Genomic DNA, 22,516 nt, shown 5'->3' with positions numbered 1-22,516 from the left:
ACTATGTGCTGGCTCTCAGCAGGTGACAACCAAGATTAGTAACAGAAGAGGGAACCCAGGTCAGCATGATGAAGCCAGGCCCCTCACAGGTTTCCAGGGTTGCAGCCATGGCCCCATGGTGACCACCCCCTAAAGAATTGTTCCCCCGAGCTGTTGGGTGCTGGGCAAGTGACATCAGTAAACCTTGGGAGCAAGGACGGATGCCAGTTAGTTGCAATTATCTGATTTCTTCCACATGCCTGGGTGCACTGGTCTGCCTGTTTCACTGCCTTGAAGGTTAGTGAGGCCGCAGATGTGCTGTCTAAGCAGAAACTACCAAGAGAAACAGGCTTTTTAGAGGCCAGCGGTGTGGTGCAGGAAGTCAAGTTGCCACCTGTAGCACCAGCATCCCGTGCAGGCACTGCTTCCAGTCCTAGCTACTCCACTTCTGATCTAGTTCCTTGCTAGTGCACCTGGGAATGCAGCAGAGGATGGTTCAAGTGCTTGGGCTCCCGCATCCATGTGGGAGACCTGAAAGAAGCTCCTGGCAACTGACTTCTGTCCAGCTCCAGCCTTTGTGTTTGTGTCCATTTGGGGAGTGAACCAGTGGGTGGAAAATCTCTCTGTCTCCCTCCTGCTCCCCCCAATAACTCTGCCTTTCAAATAAATAAATAAATAAATAAATAAAATAAAACAGGGTTTTCAGAAGGGAGATGATTTACCTCTGTAGTGTCTTTATCCCATGTTTGCTCCTCCAGATTTATCTGGCTGAGAAAAGTACCTTGTGCAGGGTGGATAAGAAGTGCATCCTACAGCCTCTTACGAAAGGTGTATAACTTAGGACCAGCTGTTTAACCTGTCTGGGCCTCAGCTTCCTCCTCTGTATAAGGGGGCTGATGCATGAAGAAATGAAGCCATGCAATCGAGAGCCCAGTGTGCTGTCTGGCATGAGCTAACATGCAGCAGAGGGGAGAGGGGTTGCTGCAGCTTGACGAGGCCTCTGCGCTTGGCCAGGTGGGAGCTCAGGTGAAGCTGTGGGGACTCTGAATGGGACTCAGCACCCTCCCAAGGTCACACCACTGTCCTGGCTTCCTAAGCTGTGTTGTTCCTCAGAGCTTCCTGGAGAGCTGGTGAGACGGGCCCAGGAGCCAGGTTTCTCCCTTGCTCCCCGCCTTGTGTTTTGTGACCCAGCCACTCAGGGCATGAGGATGCAGTGGGAAAGCTCTGGGCTGGGTCTGGTTCCCTATGGGTCTGACCAGCTCCTTGCCACATCACGACATCCTGGTTAGGCCCATACTGGGTGTTTCTGCAGAAAAGCTGTTGAGGACATGATGAACCCCAGAGTTGAATCTGAGCCCCGCCCCTGGAGTGCGTGGGCTCTCTAGTTAGCCTGCCTCTTCTCCTGACCTCTCACATCACAGCCCCCTGCCTCCCAAGCTGCCATGATGAAGAGCTACCGCTAGACGAAGGATCCGGGCTTCCTCCCAATCCCTAGCCTGGCATGGGGTCCTCCACATCACCAATGAACGAGAAGAGGATGGAGTCCGGGGGCCTGGGATTCAAAGTGCTATTTATTATGGATAAATCTGAGGGAAGAGGCCAACAATGTTGGGATGCACCATTACAGGGGCTGGGCTAGGCCTGCAAGGCCTGAGCATGGAAGTTTAGACGGAAACAAAGGCCAGTGGGAAGACAAAGCTGAGGGAGAGGGAGTCGGGCCCCCAGAAGCCAGCCTTCCAACAATGCCGTCATCCCAGAAGGGTGTGCTGGGCACATAATGGCTCTAGCTACAAATTCTATTAACTCTAATAGTTGTTCTGTGGTGAATGGATAATGCATTTAGCAGAAATAGAGCCAATCAATTTATACAAAACACATAAAACTTTCTCATTGAAATTGGCATCTGTTCTGGAGTCAGGGGCACGCATGTGGAAATGGACCGTCTGTCAGCTTCACTCCTGGGCACATTAGCGCAGCCACGGGTTAATGGGAAAGACAGGCCATAGGCGTGATGGGATCCCCTAGGCCACGTCCCTGCAGACCTTAGCATCACAGAGCTGGGCATGCCAGGGGACTTGGAGCCTGTTGACTTCCAACCTTGACTTTTTAAAAAAAGCATTTCTCCGCCCCCGTCTGTGTTCACACCAGTCTCTTGCATACAAGTACTGCCACTGGAAGCTTGATTAACTTGTCCCAAGAGGAAGGGCCAGCCCCAGAATGGCCCAGCCCCACGCCTGCCCAACTCCCTCTTCCCTAACATTCCCGTGGGTCTACACATTTTCAATTACTTTTACCTTTCAGCACGTGCCCTGCCACAACAAGAAAAACACACTCAGAAACTGGCAGATCAATTTGTTACCCTAAAGTGTGATTTCGATGCCAGATCCACAAGCTGGGACTGTGGGCTTGGGCCTGTGTTTGGGCACCTTCCCATGACAACACAGAGCTGCTACCCTTCAGCCTTCCCTCCCACACCTGAGAGCTTCAAGGAGTCCTGCAGAGAGCTAAGGAAACTGTAGCATGACCCCTGGCCATGGGGGTCTGTTCCCCTCACCAGACCTCCATGAGAAGGTGGCAGACTGCTGGTACCCTCATTCTAACAGTCACTCCTGCCTGAAAAGGAGTTAGAGAAACTGACCCAGCTCTGCCGCTCCGTGATTGCATTATCCCAACCATTTGGTTAGCATAATTGTATGTGCAAAGCTGACAAATGCAATTTCCCTGGACTTAATACTTGCCCATTTTCTCTTTCAGCCTCTTTATCTGATTAGCTAAAGTGACTCACGGCTTCCGAGAAGGCTGTGTGTGTTACACACCTGCACGGCTCGGCCTGGATGCTTCACAATTCCACTCTGCCCTGTGGCTGAGACGGGAGGGAACCCCCGACTGGCCTAAGGAGTGAGGTCAGATCCCTGTCAGAGGGAAGGGCTGGCTCGAGGGGGTGTGAGGAGTGCTTAGGGAATTCTGCAAGCCTGAGGTGTAACTGATTTGGCCTTTGCGTTTCTAGGAGTCGCTGGAGAGCTAAAATGCCACCAGCTACCCTTGTTCCGGCCCAGTAGAAACTGACAGCCCTGAACTTTGCAAAGAAAATCTTATTATCTTGTCTCCTCAATTCTTTGTCAAAGCATTGGGAGCTTATTTGTTTACTGTTCGTGCAGGAGCTCTGGTCTGGATGCTGTCCTTGCTCGTCTTCTATTTTTAGTGTTTATCTCTGATTGGAGATTTTGAGACCTCTGGAGTAGCTTAGTTGGGGTTCCGATCCTGGCCTGCCGCCCACCAGCTGTGGAACTCTCCTTCTTTGCTCTTTTTTCCTCCTGCCAAGGGCCAGCACAGCCACTGTCCCTGGGCCAGTGTGAAGGCTGGTCCCTGCCCAGGCTCGGGAACTGTCCTTTTCATCCTCTTCTCTTTGTTTACCTCCAGGGGGTGCTCAGCTTGACTTGTGACACACTGGTCTGGGGGGTTCACCACCACTTTCCTCCCCTGGGCCAGAAGTCCAGGACAGCAAGGACTGGGTCACCTGTCCCCTGCTATGGTCACAGGAGAGGGGCTGGGCACATGTTTGCTAGTGACTATTGCTGAGTGGGTGCAAGGTTTGACCTTAGTATTCACAAGTTTACACAGGCCTCTCTTGATGAACATTTGCATGTTCCTTGTCTACACTGGGAGTTCTTTTGAGCTCTTGATGATCTGGGTCTTGTTCTTCTGAGCATCTCTGAGCACAGAACTGGCCATAGAGTAAATATTCGAGGTCTGGGTTGGGCTTCTTTGGTGTTGTAAAACCTTTCTGGGGCCTCAGGTAGCTGGTGCATGCCTGAGGCTGTCCAGGGACATATTGGGCCCTGTGTCCAGGGTCGTTCTAGAAGGGAGAGAGAACACTGACGAGTAGCCTTTTGCAGAGGTCTTGCTTGAGGGACCAGGGCAGGGCTGGGGAAGATCCGGCCTGAGAAATCATTTGTTCTGGCCCATGCTGAGGCAACCACAGGCAGGACTTGGAATTCAATACATCTATGGCAGGTTCATTTTTTCTTTTAATAAATTTGTAGAGCCCACAAATAACGTTATAAATATCCAAATGGTTCTTGGCAGGGAAAAAAAAAAAGAGGTTCCTCAGGCTTGAATGAGAAGTGTGGCTCCTTGGAAGGAAAGGGAGAGGGCTGGTGTGCCAGCAGCTGAGTTCTCCTGCCTCTGGGACAGCCACTCACTTCCAGGGAGGAGGCAGCCACTGCCTCCCAGCGGCCATGTAATCTCATTAGGCTGAGTGGCCACCGGGCAGGCGCTTATCGATCAGACTTCTAGGGACAGTGGGAATTATGTGGCAATAAACCTGGAGTCAGCCAGGGTGAGTGCTGTTTCTTACACACTGGCTGCTGGGGAGCCGGCTGCTGGCATGGGAGCAGGCAGCTTAAGCCTTCTGCTGCCTGCCGGCCAATCAGCAGGTGCTTCTGGTGTCCCTGCTCCACACTGGTGCTCAGGACGGGGTCATGCAGCCATGTCTGGTTTGCACATCGGTAGGAAAATCTTTCTTCTTTCCTGAATTGGGAACCTTGTGAATGTCCTGAATTTTACACAAGGAGCTGGTGTTGGACAAAGGGCCAGGGAGTCAGGGAGGTGCACCACTAGGGTGGGGTAGCAGGAGGGGATTCTGAGTTTGTCAATCAGGAGGTGGGCTCTTCCAGGTGGGATGAATCTAGAAGCCAAGTTGGGAAGCAGAGACCCAGTGTGGGAGGGAGCCTAGCCCTCCCTGGGGTTTAGCAGCTGGTCTGTGAAAAGGCCCAGAGTTTTTTTTTCTGTGGCTACTCAGCTCAGGGGACAGAAAGGAAAGGACTTTGTCAAAGCCAAAGACAAACTCTGGTTGTTTGGGTTGATGAGTTTGTAAGCCAATGAATACAGCATAAAAAAAAAAAAAAAGAATCTAAGCTTCTACTTTTTTTTACACCTTGCATGCAAGGATTTTGTTAAGTAGCAATAAGAGATTTGTCATTTATCCACAGCTATCTTAATAAAGTCTTTATCTTTGATAAGAAAGAGCAGGTGGGTAGACTGTGTGCTGTGCACCTGCCTCTGCAGGTCACTTGTATTGCAAGTGTGAGGGTGCCAAGGCCTACCTGGGGGATGGCTCAGCTGTGGGAGTGGGACACCGGAAGCCCTCAATCAGGGGCCTCTCAGCTGGGCTCATGGTGTCCACCCTGTAGCCATCAGGAAGGTCACACTGGAGCCTCTTTCCCTGCTGTAAGCGGTGGCTGACAGGCTGCACCTGCCTGTGGTTCTGGGACAGAGGCTGAAGAGGCTTGTGTTGGAGCACCAGCCAGTTCCCATAAGTTTTCCATTGTGGGATGCTCTGCACAGATTTATTTTAGTTCTATTGGATGGGGTGGTATGGAACTGGAAGCTGATGGGGCATCAGGGTGGCTGGGCTACCTTTCTGTACTGGATAATCTTGGCTATGGCCCCAACCTTCCTATGAGAAGAAGATAGGATGTTCAGAAGCTGGGTGAGAACACCAGATTCACTCTCTGGTGTGTGAGGTCCTGGGCCCTCCCTAGACACAGAGAGGAACTTCTCCTGGGTTCCTACAGACAGCTTCATGTCTCAGGTCATGACAGCTGACTCTGGATTCCGGAGCCCCAAAATTGGGGTGTAGGGGACACTCTTTCTACAGGTTGTTTCCTTGCTTACATGCAACTCCCCACCCCAATCGCAAAACAGGTCCCTCTGCCTTTCACCACCAAGAAATCAGTCTGCTTGGCTTGGTGAGCCGAGTTCCTACCTGTAGGGTCAAAGGTGGGGGTCCCAGGTGTAGGTTCTCTGGGTTTCAAGTCCTTGTTTGAGATCCCCTCAAACAGATTTCTTGACTTGGGCTCTGCATTCGGTGGCATTTTGTCTTCTCCGCTGACTGTAATAGAGAGAAAGGGACTCAGGGGCTGGGTGAGGTGAAACCTGGGTTCAGGGAGTACAGTTCACTCTCAGGCAGGTGGGAGGGACAGATGGGCCCCCGTCAGAGTGCACGGTGAGGCTGCAGGTGACCAAGAGGTATGGGGAACTCACTGGTGAGGTAGCAGTCCAAGCTGATGGAGATGTTGTCGAAGGCCACTGTGGCTCTGGATCCTTGTCCCCACCACGCGACCATTTGGAGCCAGAACCTGCAGGCATCGAGGGAAATGTGCATAAGGGTGGGGATTGACCTAGGCTGCAGCATACAGCAAATGTGTGCTGGCCAGTGGCCCAGATAAACCCTTTTCAGCCTCCACGAACCCCAGAGCAGTGGCAAGGAGACAGCAGGCAACCACGCCCTAAACCCTTCCACAGAGAGCTCTTGTCTTTCCGAAGGATCCTGCCACAGCAGTTCTCTGTTGTCCCTTAAACTCAATGTGGAGGCTGGAACCTGGGGCCAGGATTCTTTGGTCCTCTGAGAAAGTCTCCTATTTCATCAGGGATGTGTAGAATGGATAAGGGAAGACTTAATAACCACTGTGGGCTTACTGAGGGGTTATAGTCTCCACCAAGACATTGGAATGCATCTGTGCTGGCTCACAGAGAATTGTTGTCCCCAAGTGGACCCTGTTTGTTGCTCCAGGCAACCTGGTTTCTTTCTAGTGCCCCCTGGGTTTGCTCCATTACAGCAACTGGTGACTCCACCTCTTACCCACCATAGTCTCACACATGCCAGGTCTTACCAGTATCAGTGGTGGTGGCCTGGCTGGATATGGAGGATTAAAATGACTTGACCACCACCTCTGGGGGTATTTTCAGCCATGTCAGGGTGGGTTGTATAGTGCTAACTGTTAACAAATTGAGACACGGTTTCTTCTCAGCCCTTTCATAGTCTTGGAGTCCCAGGTGTTTAGACTATGGCTAGGGAGGACTTTAGAGCGAGACAAATGGGGAAAAATCATCTTTGGTTTATTTACTTCCTGGGAAATCATCTTCTTGGAATGCTATAGACGAGTCTGCTCTTTCCTGCTGTAACTGGAAGGTTCCATGAAGTCCTACAGAAGGCCAATCAGAGTGTCCTGAAGAACAGTGCACCTGCTTGGGTGTGGCTGTTAAAACCTCAAGAGGGAATCCATGCCTGTCAATGGGTGACTGGATAAAGCACATGTTCCCTAGCCACACAATGGGAGGCTACTGTGCAATGACACACATTGACCAAGGAGACAAGGCATCCAATGAATGGCCTCAGAAACAGTACGCTAAGTTCAAGAAGCCTGGCAACAGATCTGTGAACGCTCCTTGCTGAAGGAGTTCAGGTACAGTCTGTAGGCAAGTCTGTAGGGGATAAACATGTCCTCACATTGTATTGTGGTCCTCTTAGCAAAGTCTTTAGATTTTTTTGACAGATTCATTTATTTTTATTGGAAAGGCACAGTAGATGTATGAGAGAAGATGAGATAGAAGGAAAGTTTCCCCAAATGAGACAGGTCATTTCCCAAGTGGCCACAATGGCCAGAGCTGAGTCAATCTGAAGCCTCGAGCTTCTTTCAGGTCTCCCACATGGGTACAGGGTCCCAAGGCTTTGGGTCATCCCCCATTGCTTTTCCAGGCCATAAGCAGGAAGCTTAATGGGAAGTGGAGCAGCTGGATCACAAACTAGCACCCATATAAGATTCCAGCACTTGCAAGGTGAAGATTTAGCCATTGAGCCACCGTGCTGGACCCAACTCCGCAGAGTTTGAAGACTCATTGAATTGCACTCTTACAAAAGGTGAACTTCATGCAATGTAATCACAACTTGATGAAACTGTTGGAAAGGGAGGGTGGCAATTAAGGGGAGGGGGCAAGAAAAAGAAGGCAATATGAGCCTACTGGTCACTGGCCAGGGCAGAGTTGAGAGCAGAGAAAACAGCAGGGTACATGAATGACAAGCAGCAAAGCTAACAGAGAGGGAGAGGCACATGAAGGAAGTAATCAGGGAAAAGAACACACGCTCAGGCTGGTCTGCACAGAGCCAGCCAGGCTGCAGCCGGGTCCTAGATTGCAGCAGGCTGGCACCCCACCTAGGGGTGAGTGCATGGTCTCTGGCTACTAGGCAATAGGGTCAGACACTGGCTTTTTTTTTTTTTTTCTGGTCAGAGAACAATGAGTCTGTCAGTGGAGGAAAGCCTTGAAATCACAGGTAAACTTTTATCTAAATGGCATGTGTGGGATCGACGCTTCTTTACTACTCTAAATCTCCCTGTGCAAGCACCCAGCTCTTGAGATCTGGTCATTCCCAAATAATCTGGAAGTTATGACGAGAGGATCTGAATCTGTCAGACTTTTAAAAAATAATGCTTGAATCTGGTATGGCCACAGCCAGCCCTACTGGTGGTAGCCTTCAGATCACATTCCTCATGATGGGAGCTACGTGGTCTTCCATTCAGCACAGACCAGCAAGGCGTGTTGGCGGTTGGCTGATATTGAGGGTGTGCCAATAGAGAACCTCAGATGCTGTGTGGGGACACCTAAGCACACTCTGTGTGTGTGTGTGTGTGTGTGTGTGTGTGTGTGTGTAGGCTTGGATGCCACATGAACTCAGCCGCCCATGCACTTGGGCATACACCCGAGAGGCATTGTTCCTCATGGCCTTGATAGGCACCTGCTTCTATTTCATAGAAAGATGTCAGGTGGTGGGCCCTGTGTTAGGCCTACCAGGTGAGGAGGAGGGTTCTAGAAATCAGACAGGGAAGCTGCATTCACGTTGGAGAGAGGAGGCGTGTCTATGTCAGTATCTAATAAAGCAGAAGCTGGTAGATGCCACAGGAGGGAGGGTGCTCAGCAAGACCCGTGGGAGCTTAGGACAGAAGGAGGACAGCAGCCTGGGAGGATTGGGGGCTTCACAGAGCAAGTGGCTTTTTGGTTGACTTGGAAGGCAGAGGAGGACTTGAGGATGCACGGCTGGGGATGGAACATGGTGAGGAGGAGGAAGAGTTAGTATGAGGGATGCCTTGGCAGGCACTGGGTCCACTCCACTTGGTGTGAGGGGGCCTGGGAGATGGTGGGGTCATGGAAAGGATAGGCTGAAGAATTTCTACAGCTTTCAATTTCATTGAAATGTTGTGGTGTTAGGCAGTTAGTTCTAGGTCACGAGCTTGAAAGCAACACCTTGTATATCATCACTTGGAACCTGAAAGGGGTCAGTATTGTATTGTTGCTCCTCTCTCAACCCCCATAAAGGCCCACGATAAGGAGGTGTTCTCTCTCTTGGTCGCGTGCTTCTGTGGCTCTTGCATTGTGATCAACTCTTGGTCTCCCCAGTACCTGCTTGCTCTCTGGCTTCCCACAGACATACTCTGAGGTCAGGCAGCCCCTGAACATGGCCCCTATATCTATTCCTCACCCTCTGTTCACTGCTTAAGTGAGTCAGCGAAGTTGCAAATGCTAAGATGCTTGGTATTTCTAATTTGTGTGCTTTCATGAATTTTAGAAGTGAGGCCTAGCCATAGTGGAATTTGGTCAGAGAAGCCAAGAAAAAGTGACTGTTTGCTTTCTAAGTGTGTCCAGGTTGGTTGCGGTGTGTCTCTTAGGATAATTTATATTACTGGGGAAGCTGAAGCCTGTTTTCAGTCTAATGGACAGACTTCACAGTAATGACCATTTGTTCCTCTCAGGGTTTGGATTCAGACTGGATTGCCATGTGGACTTGTCACTTGCTAATTTCTAGTAAGTACTCCACCGCCATGTTTGGTTAGTAGACTCCATAATATATCCTAGACTTGTCTGGCGTGACCTCTGTCATACCCCACAATGTAAAATGGGGAGACACAGCAGGTTTTCAACAGACCAGTGGCCAGATTGAAGACTTCTTTTAGGATAACTATGGGGTCAACAGTAGGCAAGACAGGGAAGCGTGAGGAGGCAAAGATGGCAAGGGTGACTGTGTGAGACGCCTTTCTCCACCTGAGCATCAGCTGGGTGTTCCATGCCTACACTGGGTTTCTCTGTGGGTCTTGGCAAGCACGTGACCATGTTGTCTCTGGGGTCTCCACAGGGGACAAGCTCCTGACAGGGGCCTGTATGACCTGGGACAAAACCCAGCCCTGGGATTCCTAACCAGAGTACCAAGACCTTGATGGCGCTGTCATCTTCTCTTCAAAACAGATGGAAAGGCCTCAGAAGTGCAGCTTCCAAGAAGCATCTGTTGTTACAAAGAAGTGAAACAAAACTCTATTCAAGAGTCCCTTAAAGGACCAGGCAAGATATCACAGGGATCCAGCCCCTTAGGCCAAAACGTCCTCACTTGTCTATGAAAATCAACAGGAATTCACTGAATTGAGGGAGTGGTACAGCTGGCAGGACAAAGTTTTAATGACCAGACTCAAGAAGCCATTTACTTCTCTAATAGACAAAGCCTTAATGGCCAGTGTTGTCTGGAAGGGTCTGTTTGGGGAATTCCAGGCCTGGGGCAGAAGGTAACTGGATAACTGCCACTTGCAAGTGTATGTCAGCCCCACAACAACTGAAGCCCATTTGGCTATCACAAAAATTCCTTAAAAGACATGGCATCACTGACACATCAAGAGATCATGAGCTCATGAGCTCCACTGACCAACTGGGAACTTGCACACAAATTGAACATGGATCCCTCAGCCTCAATTTCAGTCTAAAAAATCCTTTACCCCTAACTCCTCTGGAAGCCTGGGAATTAAGCCATAGCTACCTGGCTCCTTGTTCTGTACCTTGCAAATGAATATCTACTTTTTTCTACTACCCAGCTATCATAGTGATTGGTTTTCTGTGTACTGGGTGAGCAGATCCAGTTTTAAGAATTTGATAGCACCTCCTCCTACAAGTTGAGGGGTTCTGCAACAGGGGGCTGAACAGAGAGAATCCTGTATTTGGGTGGAAACATCAAGAATGTTCCTGTACCCCAGTGGGCAAGGGGTCACACTGCCTCCTTCTCTTTCTCTCTATCCTAGGGTACAACCTCCTAATCCACCACCTTTAGGCCAAGGGATCAGAGCATGGGGGTGGCTGGAGACATGGGAGAGGAGGGGTAGGCCGAATGGGTGGGGCAAGGCTGATTTCCCAGCTGAACTGCCTCTAGGACATACCTTCCAATGGGGCCTGGAGGGCTGTGCCAGAGTAAATAAATGATACAAACATTCTGTAGGGCAGAGGAGCTAGGGCCAGAACCTCTTCAGGGACCTTCCCCTCTGCTCCCCTCCCTGCTCTCTCCACCCTTCTTCTCTCTGCCTTCCTTCTTCATTACCAAGAGCCTACAGCCCTAAAGTTCTCTCGTAGCCACTAGGCCTCTTAGAATGGATGGGATGATGCAAGCTGGGCTTGGCATGGTTTCTAAATACAAGAGTTTCTAAAGTGTTCTGTGAGGCGATGGCAGTGGCAACTGCTGCTTAAAAGACTTTGATTGACACTGGGAATTGCACATATTTTGAGTCAGGAACACTCCTAACGATCAGCGAAGCCTCAATCAGATGGCACTGTGGAAACTCATGCTGCCTCAGTCCACCCAGGGGCCACACTGCCTACCCTTCCCCAAGGGAAACAGACTCCAGAGGCCCATGGAAGCAACAGAAGTGGTGAAGAAGGCTTGGAAGTGGCCCATGGTGGGGTGTGGAAAGCAGGGCTGAAGTGGGGTCTGGGGCAAGTAGGTGATGGGGCATGGAGGGGAGAGCAGGACCATTCTAAGGGTTGTTTTTTGGTGGGGCTCTGGCCCATCAAGAGTCAGGCTCCTCTAGGCTGGACGGTACCTGGTTGTGTGCTTTCATCCAAACTTTAGGTGAAGACTCAGCTCCTGGCTCCCCTGATCCTGTATCCACTAGGCATGGGCAAGACTTCCTTAAACCTATGCTTCTGGTCAACCTCTCTTTTCTGCCGAGTCCCTCAAAAAATGCAGATCCCAAGTCACTCCTCGGAGTCAGCCAGGTCTTGTGGGCTGGCCACTCCAGGATTGAGGAGAAGTTCTTGCATAGACCAGGTGGACGAGTCCAGCGCTGAGGGAAAAGTTCTTGCCCTCATGAGCTGGACCTTTCTGGGATGGAAGGGAAGCCAGGTCCAGATTGCAGGTGCCGCTAAGAAACCCAAAGGGTCTTCCTTGAACCCAAAGCCTTTCCTCTGGCTGGGGAAAAGGATTCTGATCCTGTGGCAAAGAGAACTTGTCCCTTCCTCTTTGTGGGCAGCTTGGCTAAAGGGCAGAGGCGAGTCCTGCTCTCTGGGCCCCTCCCTCTCTCTACCACTGGTCTATGTTATTGAAGAATAAAGCAGGTGCTCCTCCTGTTTCCTAAGCAGTGGGAATTTTGCTCCCTGCTCCTTAATGGTTTCTATCTGCTCAGTTCTTTTTGTTTTTTTTTCTCAAGTAGATGCTTTTGATGGCTCGAGTTGTTGTCATTCTTTCTCTTTTTCTAGCCTGTGGGGTTTGGGGCTTGTTGCTCAAACAGACTTGGCTAGAGATCTTGGTTGGAGCCTGCCTTTGAATAACAAATGCATTTTCCCTGCCTTGCCTAGCTCGCTCAGCTTTCTGGAGAGGCCTGTTGAAAATTGGCCCGGGGGAATCTGGGAGGGGGCCATGTGGGCTGTGGACCAGGTAGAGAGAGGGCAGCTTTGGAACTGGATGCCTCACGGACCCATGGGCAGATCCCTGCTTAGGAAATGCTGATGCTGCTGGCGCTCAGCGCAGGCGATGCGTCACCTCGCACAGGCAACAGACTGTTAATGGGCAGCAGAGAGAATGCCTTTGTGTCTGCCCTGCCTGCCTTAGGGATTGACAAACCCAATTAAGCTCACTTAATGACTTTAAGTAGCTGACAAAAAGGTGTGTAGTCTGAATGTGGACCAGGGAATAGTAGTGCCTTGGAGAGAGAGCAGGAAAGAAGGGCTGAGCCTGGGCAGAATCTGAGATTTCTCCATTGACCACTTAGTGGGGCTGGGAGGAGCCGGCGCCCTGCATCCTTCTCACAGCTGGGGCTCCTGTGGGTTCTGGCTGCTTAGAATGAAGCTGGCAGAAACTGCCAAGGAGAAATACTTTCTCCAATTTCTCACTGTGCAGCTGATTTGCTCGGCAAAAATCTTCGAAAATGTACTGTCATGAGGCCTGGGCAGCGGTATGCATTCCTATCAGAATAATGTATGTTATGAAAAACCCCAGCCACCTCCGTCCTATCATGGATGTGACTGACTTCAGTTACTGTGAGACGAAGAGCTGACGGGCAGCATGGAGCAGACGTGGTTGGGTTGCACAAGGCCAGTGCTGGTTATGTATGTCCTAGTCCTGGTAGACGAGTTTCTGCTGAGTGAACTGGGGGTGAGGCGGACATTTGTGACCACCTGCAGGAGGTGGAAGTATCACTCCTAACTCAATGTCACTCTCAGTTGTCCTTCATCACCTCTGGACTTGGTTTCCTCTCTGGCTTGATGAGGGTGCCCCTCCGGAAGCTGGGCAGCTATAGAGAATCACCCAGGCCCTTCAGAGTGCCAGGAGTTGGCTCTTGCTGTTGGGGGCTTTGGTGAAAGGTTCACAGGCGACTCATGCGCTCTGGCATGTCACACGCTGGCCTGCGGCAGGGATGTCATACCAGATTGTAGGGTGGGGGAGGCCCATCCCTAGTGAGCTTCCAGTCTTCATTTTCTATTCAGCTCTTCCTGGACCTATGGCTTTGAGGCAGGAAAGGCTAAAGGGGAATCTTGCATTTTTGGGGGAGCCCTGGTCTAGCAGGGGAAGTGCCTGTGCACCTGACCAGCAGGTTTGAATTGCCAAGTGCCCTGAAAGAATCATATGACGAGTTCCCAGCCACCTTCTGTTACCACCTCATTGACATTTCAATTTTAGTTTATACACAACATATAACATACATAACATAACATGTTATATATGACATATCATCTTAAATTAAGGCAAACGTGGTATTTAACCTTTTGGGATTGGCTCATTTCCCTTAGCATTATGGTTTCCAGTTTAGCCCATTTGGCCACAAAGAACTGCATTTTGTTTTTTTTAATAGCTGAGTAGTATTCCACGGAGTAGATGAACCATAGCTTTCTTATTCAATCCTCTGCTGATGGGCATTTTGGCTGCTTCCATGTTTTTGCAATTACTGATTGTGCTGCTATCAACATAGGAGTGCATGTTGGTTTCTTATAAAACAAGTGTTCTGGATATATTCCTAGGAGTGCTATTGCTGGATCATAACATATTGGTTACTCATTACTATGTCAATTAATTCCATAATGATGTAAATTTTTGCTAATGGTATGTTGGAGCTTTTAATTGATCGGGATGATACTCTGCTGGCTCTGTCTTCAGACCAGAAAGGGTATACCTAAGAAGCCGTTGAACTTGACTGGACAATAAGATGCTGGACTCTATGTTTGGTATATGCTTGCAGTGGGGGAATCTCAACTGAACTTGAACTGTGGTTATGCAACAAGGTGGAGGAATCCACCATGGTGGGAGGGTTTGGGGAGGGGTGGGGAGAATCCAAGTACCTATGAAACTGTGTCACATAATACAATGTAATTAATGAATTAAAAATAATAAATAAATAAATAGAAAAAAAAGAATCATATGACGGCTGGGGGAGGAGGGAGAAACAAAGAGGATGAGCACCCAGGATGCTCTTGGGAGCACTGTCTGACATGACATGTCCCCACAGACAAGCTGTGATGGACTCAGGCCTCTACTTCCCAGGTCACTTTCTCTGCCATTCCTTACAGTTGCCCAACTTCTTTACTCTCATTTAGTCTCCAGCAGTCAGAGAGCCCCCACCTCCATTCTTCGTAACAGACTTGGGATGCCCACTCTAAACTTCTCAGAACACACAGCTTTTCCAGTCCTGGCTTCTTCCTCTGTCCCTTGTTGCTGTGGTGGCTTGTGGCTTGGAGGGCTAAGATGGCAGCAGGGATGCTGATACTCTCAACAGTGGGAAGAGTGAGTGGTTTTTAGCTCCCTTCTCGCCTGACAAAAACCATTACTGGAGAGTGAACTCATTGCCTTTTCTGCTTGGTGGGGCTGGGTTTCAAACAGTAGAAAGCATTAAAGACTAGAATGTGGATTAATGGGACAAATCGTTGAAGCTCTCTGTGTGCCGTACTGCTTTAAAAAATACTTGGGGCATGAGTGTTTTCACAGGGGAAGCTTCCTTCAGCACCGAGGATTCAACTGCCATTAGGAACCTGTGCTTCCTTGGGCACTGTCATAAGTTGTGTACGTCCTCCTCTGTCTCTCAGCTGTGATGATTTGAGTCCCTGCTATGGGGCAGACACACCTACTGCTAGAAGTACTGAGATGACTGTGACACGGACCTTCTCTTTGAGGATTTCAAACTGCGGTGCAGTTCCCATTATTCCTGAGCAGGGGTCTCCAAAGTTCCTTTTAGTTCTTCCTCCTGCTGAGCTAGACTAGCCACAGCTTAGGACGAGAAGACACTGTATCTGGGCGGTGAAAGGGGAGGAGCCAGCAGAGACACTGAAGTGCTGCAGGTCTAGGAGCACAGTGGCTATGGACAGAAGCATTGTCTTCGAGTGGGGTGTGCAGGTGGGGGCCGCACTGGGAGATCTGGGTGGGGCACCAGTCAGGCAGCCAGGAGCCAGGTACAGGAACGGGGTGGGGGAGAGTAAGGAGGAGTGAGCCACCTATGTGGGAGGGGAGAAGCCACGAGTGTTGATGAGGTTCCTAGAGGGCAGAACGGAGAGTAATGGATTCCATTTTGCTTCTAATAGCAGAAGCCCAATTATCCCCTGAATTGCAGACTTTGTGCGTAGGGAGAGACGGGGCTGAGAACAAAGGGCTACATTTTCAGAGGCATTTAGGGTTAGAAACAACACACACACATCTGTTGCCTTGTAAGCTGAGCTAGGGATGTTACCAAGAAAATGTTGGGCATATCCAAACATCTTATTATTCCAATAGGGTTTGCTGGGTGCCATTCTGAGCAACCAGGCTTATGGGTTGGATCTGTCTTACTGCTTTGCACTCTTCATTGAGACAACGTAGCATTCAAAAGCAATAAGTTGTCCTAAATGTCACAGTAAATCAGCCTTAGAAATAGGACTTAAAGCTCAGAATTGCTAATCTACTCCTTGCTACAATGCTCTGGGATGTTTTATGAGAAAGAATCAGGGCCAGATCCTTCCAGAGTCAAGAGTGTTTGGTTTGTACATTTCAACGCCTGGTTGCCCATGCACACTCGGCCATCACCACTTCTCTTCCTCTCTTCTCTAAAGGCTGACCCATGGCTATCCTGAGCCTGTGATGCCATGGGAGGGCAGTGGTACTAGGGTCTTCTATTCAACCTCCTATCCCACCTCCCTTCCAAGCCTGCTCTGACCTTCCCCCTTCCAGATCCGGTCCCTCCCAAGAGCCCCTAACAATCTGCAAACTCTTTTTCCCACCTGTCCCAACCTATCTTCTCACCCAAAGCTCAGTGTTCACAAGACATGATGGGATACACACATTCACCCTCTCCCAAAGATAGGGCTGAGAGCCCTCCAAAAGAAGCCAGTTGGCAGTTCTTGGAGGCACAGAAAATATCACTGCTTGTAAGTCTGCACTGGCTCTCATGGTCATGTTGGAATGCCTTGCCCTTGTCTGTTTCCTAAAATTTCCCCCGAGGGTCACTTGATAATATGGCCCTTTCCTTCACAATGACTTCAGACTGCTTTGGGATCCGGAGGCTCCCTATACCATCAGAACATTGGCTGTGACCTGTCGGAGCCTGCACAAAGCTCATGTGGTCCTGGTTGCCCCTGTACGTCCTCACCAAGATGCAGACCCCGTGACCCAGGATGGTTAGACCTCTTTCCATTCTCTGTGCTTAACTGTAACTTAAGATATGCGTGCCGATGGTTCGGGTGTGTGGCTTATCAAGTTAATCTTCTGCTTGCATCACTGGCATCTCATATGAAAAGTTAGCAGAAGTGATGATTCATAAAAAAAACTTTCCTCTACCCTTTCCCCACTGTCTGGCTGAATGCAAAGGATTCCCAGGCTGTAGACGAGGGTGGAGCCACTGGGTGGAAGGAGTTGGGGCTCTGAATGACTGCGTAGAAGGCCACCCACGAACCAGCACACTCTGCTTTCATTACACAACCATGCATTTTCTTTTTATACACCTTCCAGGATTGGAGGTTTACTGTTACTTCAGGCAATGTGACTTCAACTAACACAGCATGCAGGACAAGCTTAGGTCCTTAGGCGTGCTCAAGGTACCTGGCATGGCTGAGCTGAGAACTGCCCTGCTTGTGACGTTGCGGTGATGGGTGAACTGTGCTGCTGGCTGGCTGCAGGACTCTGCTATCCTCTCCTCTGCTGCCCCCTCTGGATTACTACAGGACCAGGGACAGGGCTGAGCAAGGAGGATGCATTTGGGGGCGGAGGGAGGGAGTTAGTGCTCTACTGTACTGCCTTGCCAGGATTCAGCTTCAGTGTCATGTTCTGGGTCTCTGCCCTCATGACCCATTTGGCAGCCCAGTGCTACCAAGGTTGTACCTGGCCTGCTCTGGTAGGCCAGAGTCTTTTGCAGAATCCTCCCACTGATGGATGGGCCCTGCAGGTGCAGAGTGTCCAGGTATGCTGGGCCCAGGCTCTGCTGTCAAAGCTCTTTGATATCAGCAGCTGTTACCAGCTTATATCCACTGCTTGTTGTCCCTTGAGAGCCAGGGGAGTTCCTTTTTTTTTTTTTTTGGCTGTGACAGCATTGTTTCATTGCCTTTTAAATAATTATTTTTCAGTGTGAGAGGTCTTTCATCCTCTGGTTCACTCTTCAAATGGTTGCAATGGCCAGAGCTGGGCCGGTCCAAAGCTGGGAGCCAGGATTCCTTTGGAATCTCTCACATGGGTGCAGGCGCCCAAGGACTTGGGCTATTCCTTGCTGTTTTCCCAGCAAGGAAGCAAGGAGCTGCATCGGGAAGTGGAACACCCAGGACATGAAATATAGAATGCCAATGCCAGCAGACAGAGGATTAATCTGCTATCCCCACATTAGCCCCAATTGTCTTTAATAGAGGTTGCTACCGAATTGTGCCGTGGGTCCTGATGTGCTACTTGCTAACGGTGAGCCACCATTTCTCACTGACAACCTGAGGGTACCAGGATCTGACTTAGGATGACAAGGCCTTGGCTTGGTGAGAGAACTCACTCCCCATTCTCCTGTATCCTGTCATAGACCTGGAAGGCAGAGGCCTGGGGCTCAGGGAGAGCTCTGCCCTACCCGAGTCCCCTCAGCTTGGCAGGCTACTGCTTCCACCTCCCTTGCTGGAAGGTCTGGAGTATAAAATTGAATGTGTATAAGAAGGGTTTTAAGTGGCCTCTAAAGCTATCATTTCCCCCCAGTTCAAAGCACCTACCCAGCCTAATGTCCACTAGCAGTAAAGCCCCAGCCTCTACAGCTCTGGGTACATGTGCTGACCCGGCAGGCTGAGAGTGGACAGCGCCTTTTGTCTCTTCCCTCACTGTATGGCAGTAATGGGGTTGGTTTGCATATATGGGCTCAGGCCAATCAGACCTTCTTCAGGAGGGGCAGCGACACAGCCCACTTCCTCCTGCCCCTCCCATCTCTTAATCTGCAGACTGAGGGTCGGGGCGCTACTCAGGGCTAAGTTCCCACTGTATGTCTACCAAGGGTAAACAGTAGACAAATGGCGGCTCATGTCATGTGGCAGCCAGTGTTCTGCTCCTGTTGGCCTGGGTATGTCCAGCAGGGGGAGCCCTCACATGGCAGTTAGAGAAGAGGTGCCTGTGCACCGCCAAGTCAGGGGCCCCTGCCCCTTATCCTCCTAGGAACTCAGATTCTGCCAGGCCACAGGCTTGTAGTCCTGCCAGCACCCTCCTGTAGGATGGCACCCCTTACCCAGGGAAGTTGCATCACTTACCTAGGGAAGCGTGTGACCTGGCATGAAATAGGGCAGTAAACGCAGGCTGCAGAAACACCTACATAATGCCTGGATGACTTGGAAGATTAGCACTGTTTTATGCTTGAGAATCTCCAGTGGCTGCTGCCTGGAGAGTGGAAAGTGATGGAAGCGGAACCTCTCCCCAGGGGCCATTATGTTGAATGACCTGTAGGAACTTAGTGTGTTAAACTGAGCCCTTCTGGGTTTTAGTCTACTCACCTGGAAATGCGGAGTGACAGCTATCCTCATTGTCCAGAACTGTGGGGCTGAGAGAGCCTTGAGAGGTGAAAGGGGAAAGCAGCCGTGGGGTCAGGTGTGTGGCTGCTGTGTGTAGAGACTGAGCGGGTGTGGAAGCCACCACGGCAATGGGAGCAGCTGCCCAGTGGAGGAGCAGCAGCTGCTGGATCTTGGCAGCTGGGGGGAACTTGCAAGGGTGTGGCACCCATGCCTCATGGCCCCTTGGGGAGTCACCAGTTACAAAGAGAAACTTGTAGGCGAAGAAAGTACATAGGGCCTGCCCCTCTGCCGTGTCCTTCTAGGGCCAGAGAAAGGCTCTACACGGTACAGCTCTCCGACCTCCCTGCTGGATTGCCTGTGTCCGTCCCTGGTGAACTTCATTCTCAAACTCAGGACAGTCTGCTGCAAGTGTAGCTATATGTCTTGTGTTGATACCTTGGCTACATGTGGTGACACTGATGCATTTGCGAGGAAACAAATGCCTGTCAGGAGGCAGGCCGCTGTTTGGATCGAGGACAGTCAAAGGAATGCTAGAGGAGTCACTTGGAAAGTGGCATGGAGGGGGCACTATGGCCTGGAAGGAACTGATGAATCCCCCTCTTGTGGTGCTGCAGCTCCCTCTCGGGGCATGAAGCAGGGTCAGCTGGCAGGGTGGGGCTGGGTGGGCAATGGTTTTCATTAGGAGGCACTGGTGCGGATGAAGATAATGGGTTTCAGGGAGGCATGGAAAACAGTAAGTTAATCCAACATGAACAAGAGATGTTTCCTAAAAAGAATCTAGTACCAAAAATATTTCATTCATAACAATGGCTACCGTTTATGAAGTTGCCTGCCTACCTAGCACTAAGCATCATCTCCTGGGGCAGTACTGAGGACCAGAGGAACCTGAGGAACCTGCAGGTAACGGGCAAGTTTGCCATCACTCCAGCCCCAGGAGACCTGAATAAGAAAGAGCATTAATTATAGGATCAACTTCAAGGGGCTGTTAAGATTCTATTTAATTAATTTTATATTGTAAATTTCATCTACTTACTTTCATTGATTTGAAAGGTACAGTAACAGAGTGGCCCAGAGAGCTCTTCCAGCCACTGGTTCATCCTGCCATATGCCTGCAATTGGCAGGTCTGGACGAAGCTGCGGCCGGGAACCTGGAACTCTATCTTGGCCTTCTATGTGGGTGGCAGGGGCCCAAGCACTGGAGCCACCCTCTTCTGCTACCAAGGATGCATAGCAGGAAGCAATTCAGAAAGCGGGGTTAACTGGGACTTGAACAGGCACTGCAGTATGGGGTGTGGGTGTCCCAAGCAGCAGCCACAATGCCTGCCCACGTTTTCAGAATGAAACGAGATAATGTGCATGTTAAGTATTTGCTGCAATGTCTGGCCCACGGTAAGCACCAATAGATGCCAGCCCTAGTGACCATATCTTTAACTCTTCCGTCACTCGAACAGGAAGTTGCGATTCTGTTTCTAAGAGTGTGAGCTTCACACAGTTTTTCCTTGAAAGCTAATTCTGAAACTGAATTTGCACTTATTTGGATCTACTCCTTCTCTAAACACTAAAGAACATGTAAGCAAAGTGCACCCCTCCCTATTGTCTTTTTCATTACAAAAAGATGCCACACATGGGAGGGCACCATTATTGATGGAATCCCATATAAAAATGGGGATTCTGCGGATGATGAAAATTGATGAAGGTAAAAACAATTTTAGCTCTACGGCACTTTCTGGTCTAATATGTGAAGACATAACTCTCAGCTTATCCGAACTCATTTAAAAGTCCTATTTGTGAAACATACCACTTATTTAGGACAAAGGAGAGGAAAGGAACAGGGAATCTAAATATCTCCATAGGGATTGTTCTTTTCTAGTTACAGCCTTCCTGTGACAGTGCTGGGAGGAGAGCCTACACAGGTGTGATAAGCCAAGTGCTTTCCAGATGAATGGACAACTTCAGCGATTTGTGGGATATGATTTGCTTGAGCCATGGCCTTTCCAAGCCAATCTCCTAATGAGTTGAACTTAGAACTGCTTCTGCTTGCAAAGCGTGTCAAGGCTTAGGATGGTGAGAAACGTTGTATTTCGTTCAGTGAGCTACATGAGTATAAAGAAGAAAACCTGGGGGGTCTGTCCTTGCAAGGCTGACTCGAAGAAAAACCTTGCCTTCCTTTCATTTTGATAAAGGATAGAAATAATTCCAGTAGAAAGAGTGGCAACTGTGAAAGGGAGGGGAGAAAGTGAATTGGGGAGAAAGTGACAAAAATAGTTACACAAATGTAAGAGATAACTTGTAAGCATGTATCTAGCCAATATCTGGTTTGGTGTCCTTCACAGTTACCTTGAGATCCTGTATCTGCATGCCAGGGATGTAACTACTGTTCAAAACACCTTGGGCAATGTTCTTAAAGATTTTTCCTTGTTATTCTTTATAATATGACTGCACAGATGACTTAATTTCAACATGATGAAAGACCATTACATTACTTCTAACACTTTGCATGTTTGTAAGCAGACAGATGAAACATCATTTCGTGGATTCATGTCTCACTGTCACCAGCCTTTTTATACCTGTGGAACACACCCCGAGCCTCTACAGGAATGCTATGTGCTGGGAGCAATGTGACAAGAGCTCTTTTGTCTCCAGTGTTCAGCTTTGGTTCTCCCTACTCTCAAGGATCAGGGCTCACAATTAACATCAAAGTCTTTCTTACAAAATGATTTAGACAAGACAGTGACCACAGACAAAGAAAGCTGGGCACCAGGCAAGCTGCTAAGGGAGAATTCTTCATCTGATGAGACATGACTGTTACTTTGATATACAGAACACTTCTCAGTAGTATTTGTTAAATAGCTATTTTATCTGTTTTGTCGTGGGTTGAACAGAGGCAGAATGTTAGAAGGATTTGAAATGAAATTCTCAGTGAGTTCAGCCTAAATTTGGGAACACATGCAATTTTCCTCAATACCTTACTCTGCCAACACATATTTAGTGGGTATACTATGTGTTAGGCATGATACTGGAGATTTAGGAAAATAGATACTTATTAGGCATCTCCCTTCCCCATCAGCGTGAATGTTAGAGAGAGTTAAGAGCTATGGATTGCCACAGGGAGCATGGGGATATACTGTAGGTACAAACATAGCAAAAGCCTAGAGGTAAGAATTTAGCCTGGAACACCTGAGCAGGAAGTTCAGCCTAGTTACCAGCTAGAAGAGGTTAGGTGATTGGCTGAGATCACACATCAGTGTGTGGCTGAGCCAGTGGGACTCTCTGATGCTGAAGCCTGTGCACTCTCATCTGGAGTGTTTGCTCAGTTTCATGAGCCACTTACAGCTATAATCTAGTTTAAAAGTGGCAAGGGCAAACACCACAAACCACAAGCTTGCCTCATTCTGCCTCCGAGTCTTGCTGGTCCCCCATGCCATCTTTAGCTTGAGGAGGGCAGCTCCCTCCACCAGTGTGTCAGAGTGTGTAGGCT

General features: G+C 49.5%; 1 protein-coding gene across 1 annotated transcript in view; it reads right to left on the bottom strand.

Moving 5' to 3' along the window:
* The window catches only part of ALK (ALK receptor tyrosine kinase), an 878,396-nt gene that overhangs the window by 57,987 nt on the left and 797,893 nt on the right, over positions 1-22,516 (bottom strand). Inside the window, exons 11-12 of the mRNA XM_058667362.1 lie at positions 6,025-6,119; positions 5,747-5,872 (exon numbers count right to left, since the gene is read on the bottom strand). Coding sequence (XP_058523345.1) covers positions 5,747-5,872; positions 6,025-6,119 — 221 coding nt within the window. The remainder of the gene's footprint in view (positions 1-5,746; positions 5,873-6,024; positions 6,120-22,516) is intronic.

Source organism: Ochotona princeps, chromosome 8 (assembly GCF_030435755.1).
Source record: "Ochotona princeps isolate mOchPri1 chromosome 8, mOchPri1.hap1, whole genome shotgun sequence".
Taxonomy (NCBI): domain Eukaryota; kingdom Metazoa; phylum Chordata; class Mammalia; order Lagomorpha; family Ochotonidae; genus Ochotona; species Ochotona princeps.
The sequence above is the reverse complement of the archived record's forward strand: the minus strand, read 5'-3'. Positions and strand labels throughout refer to the sequence as shown.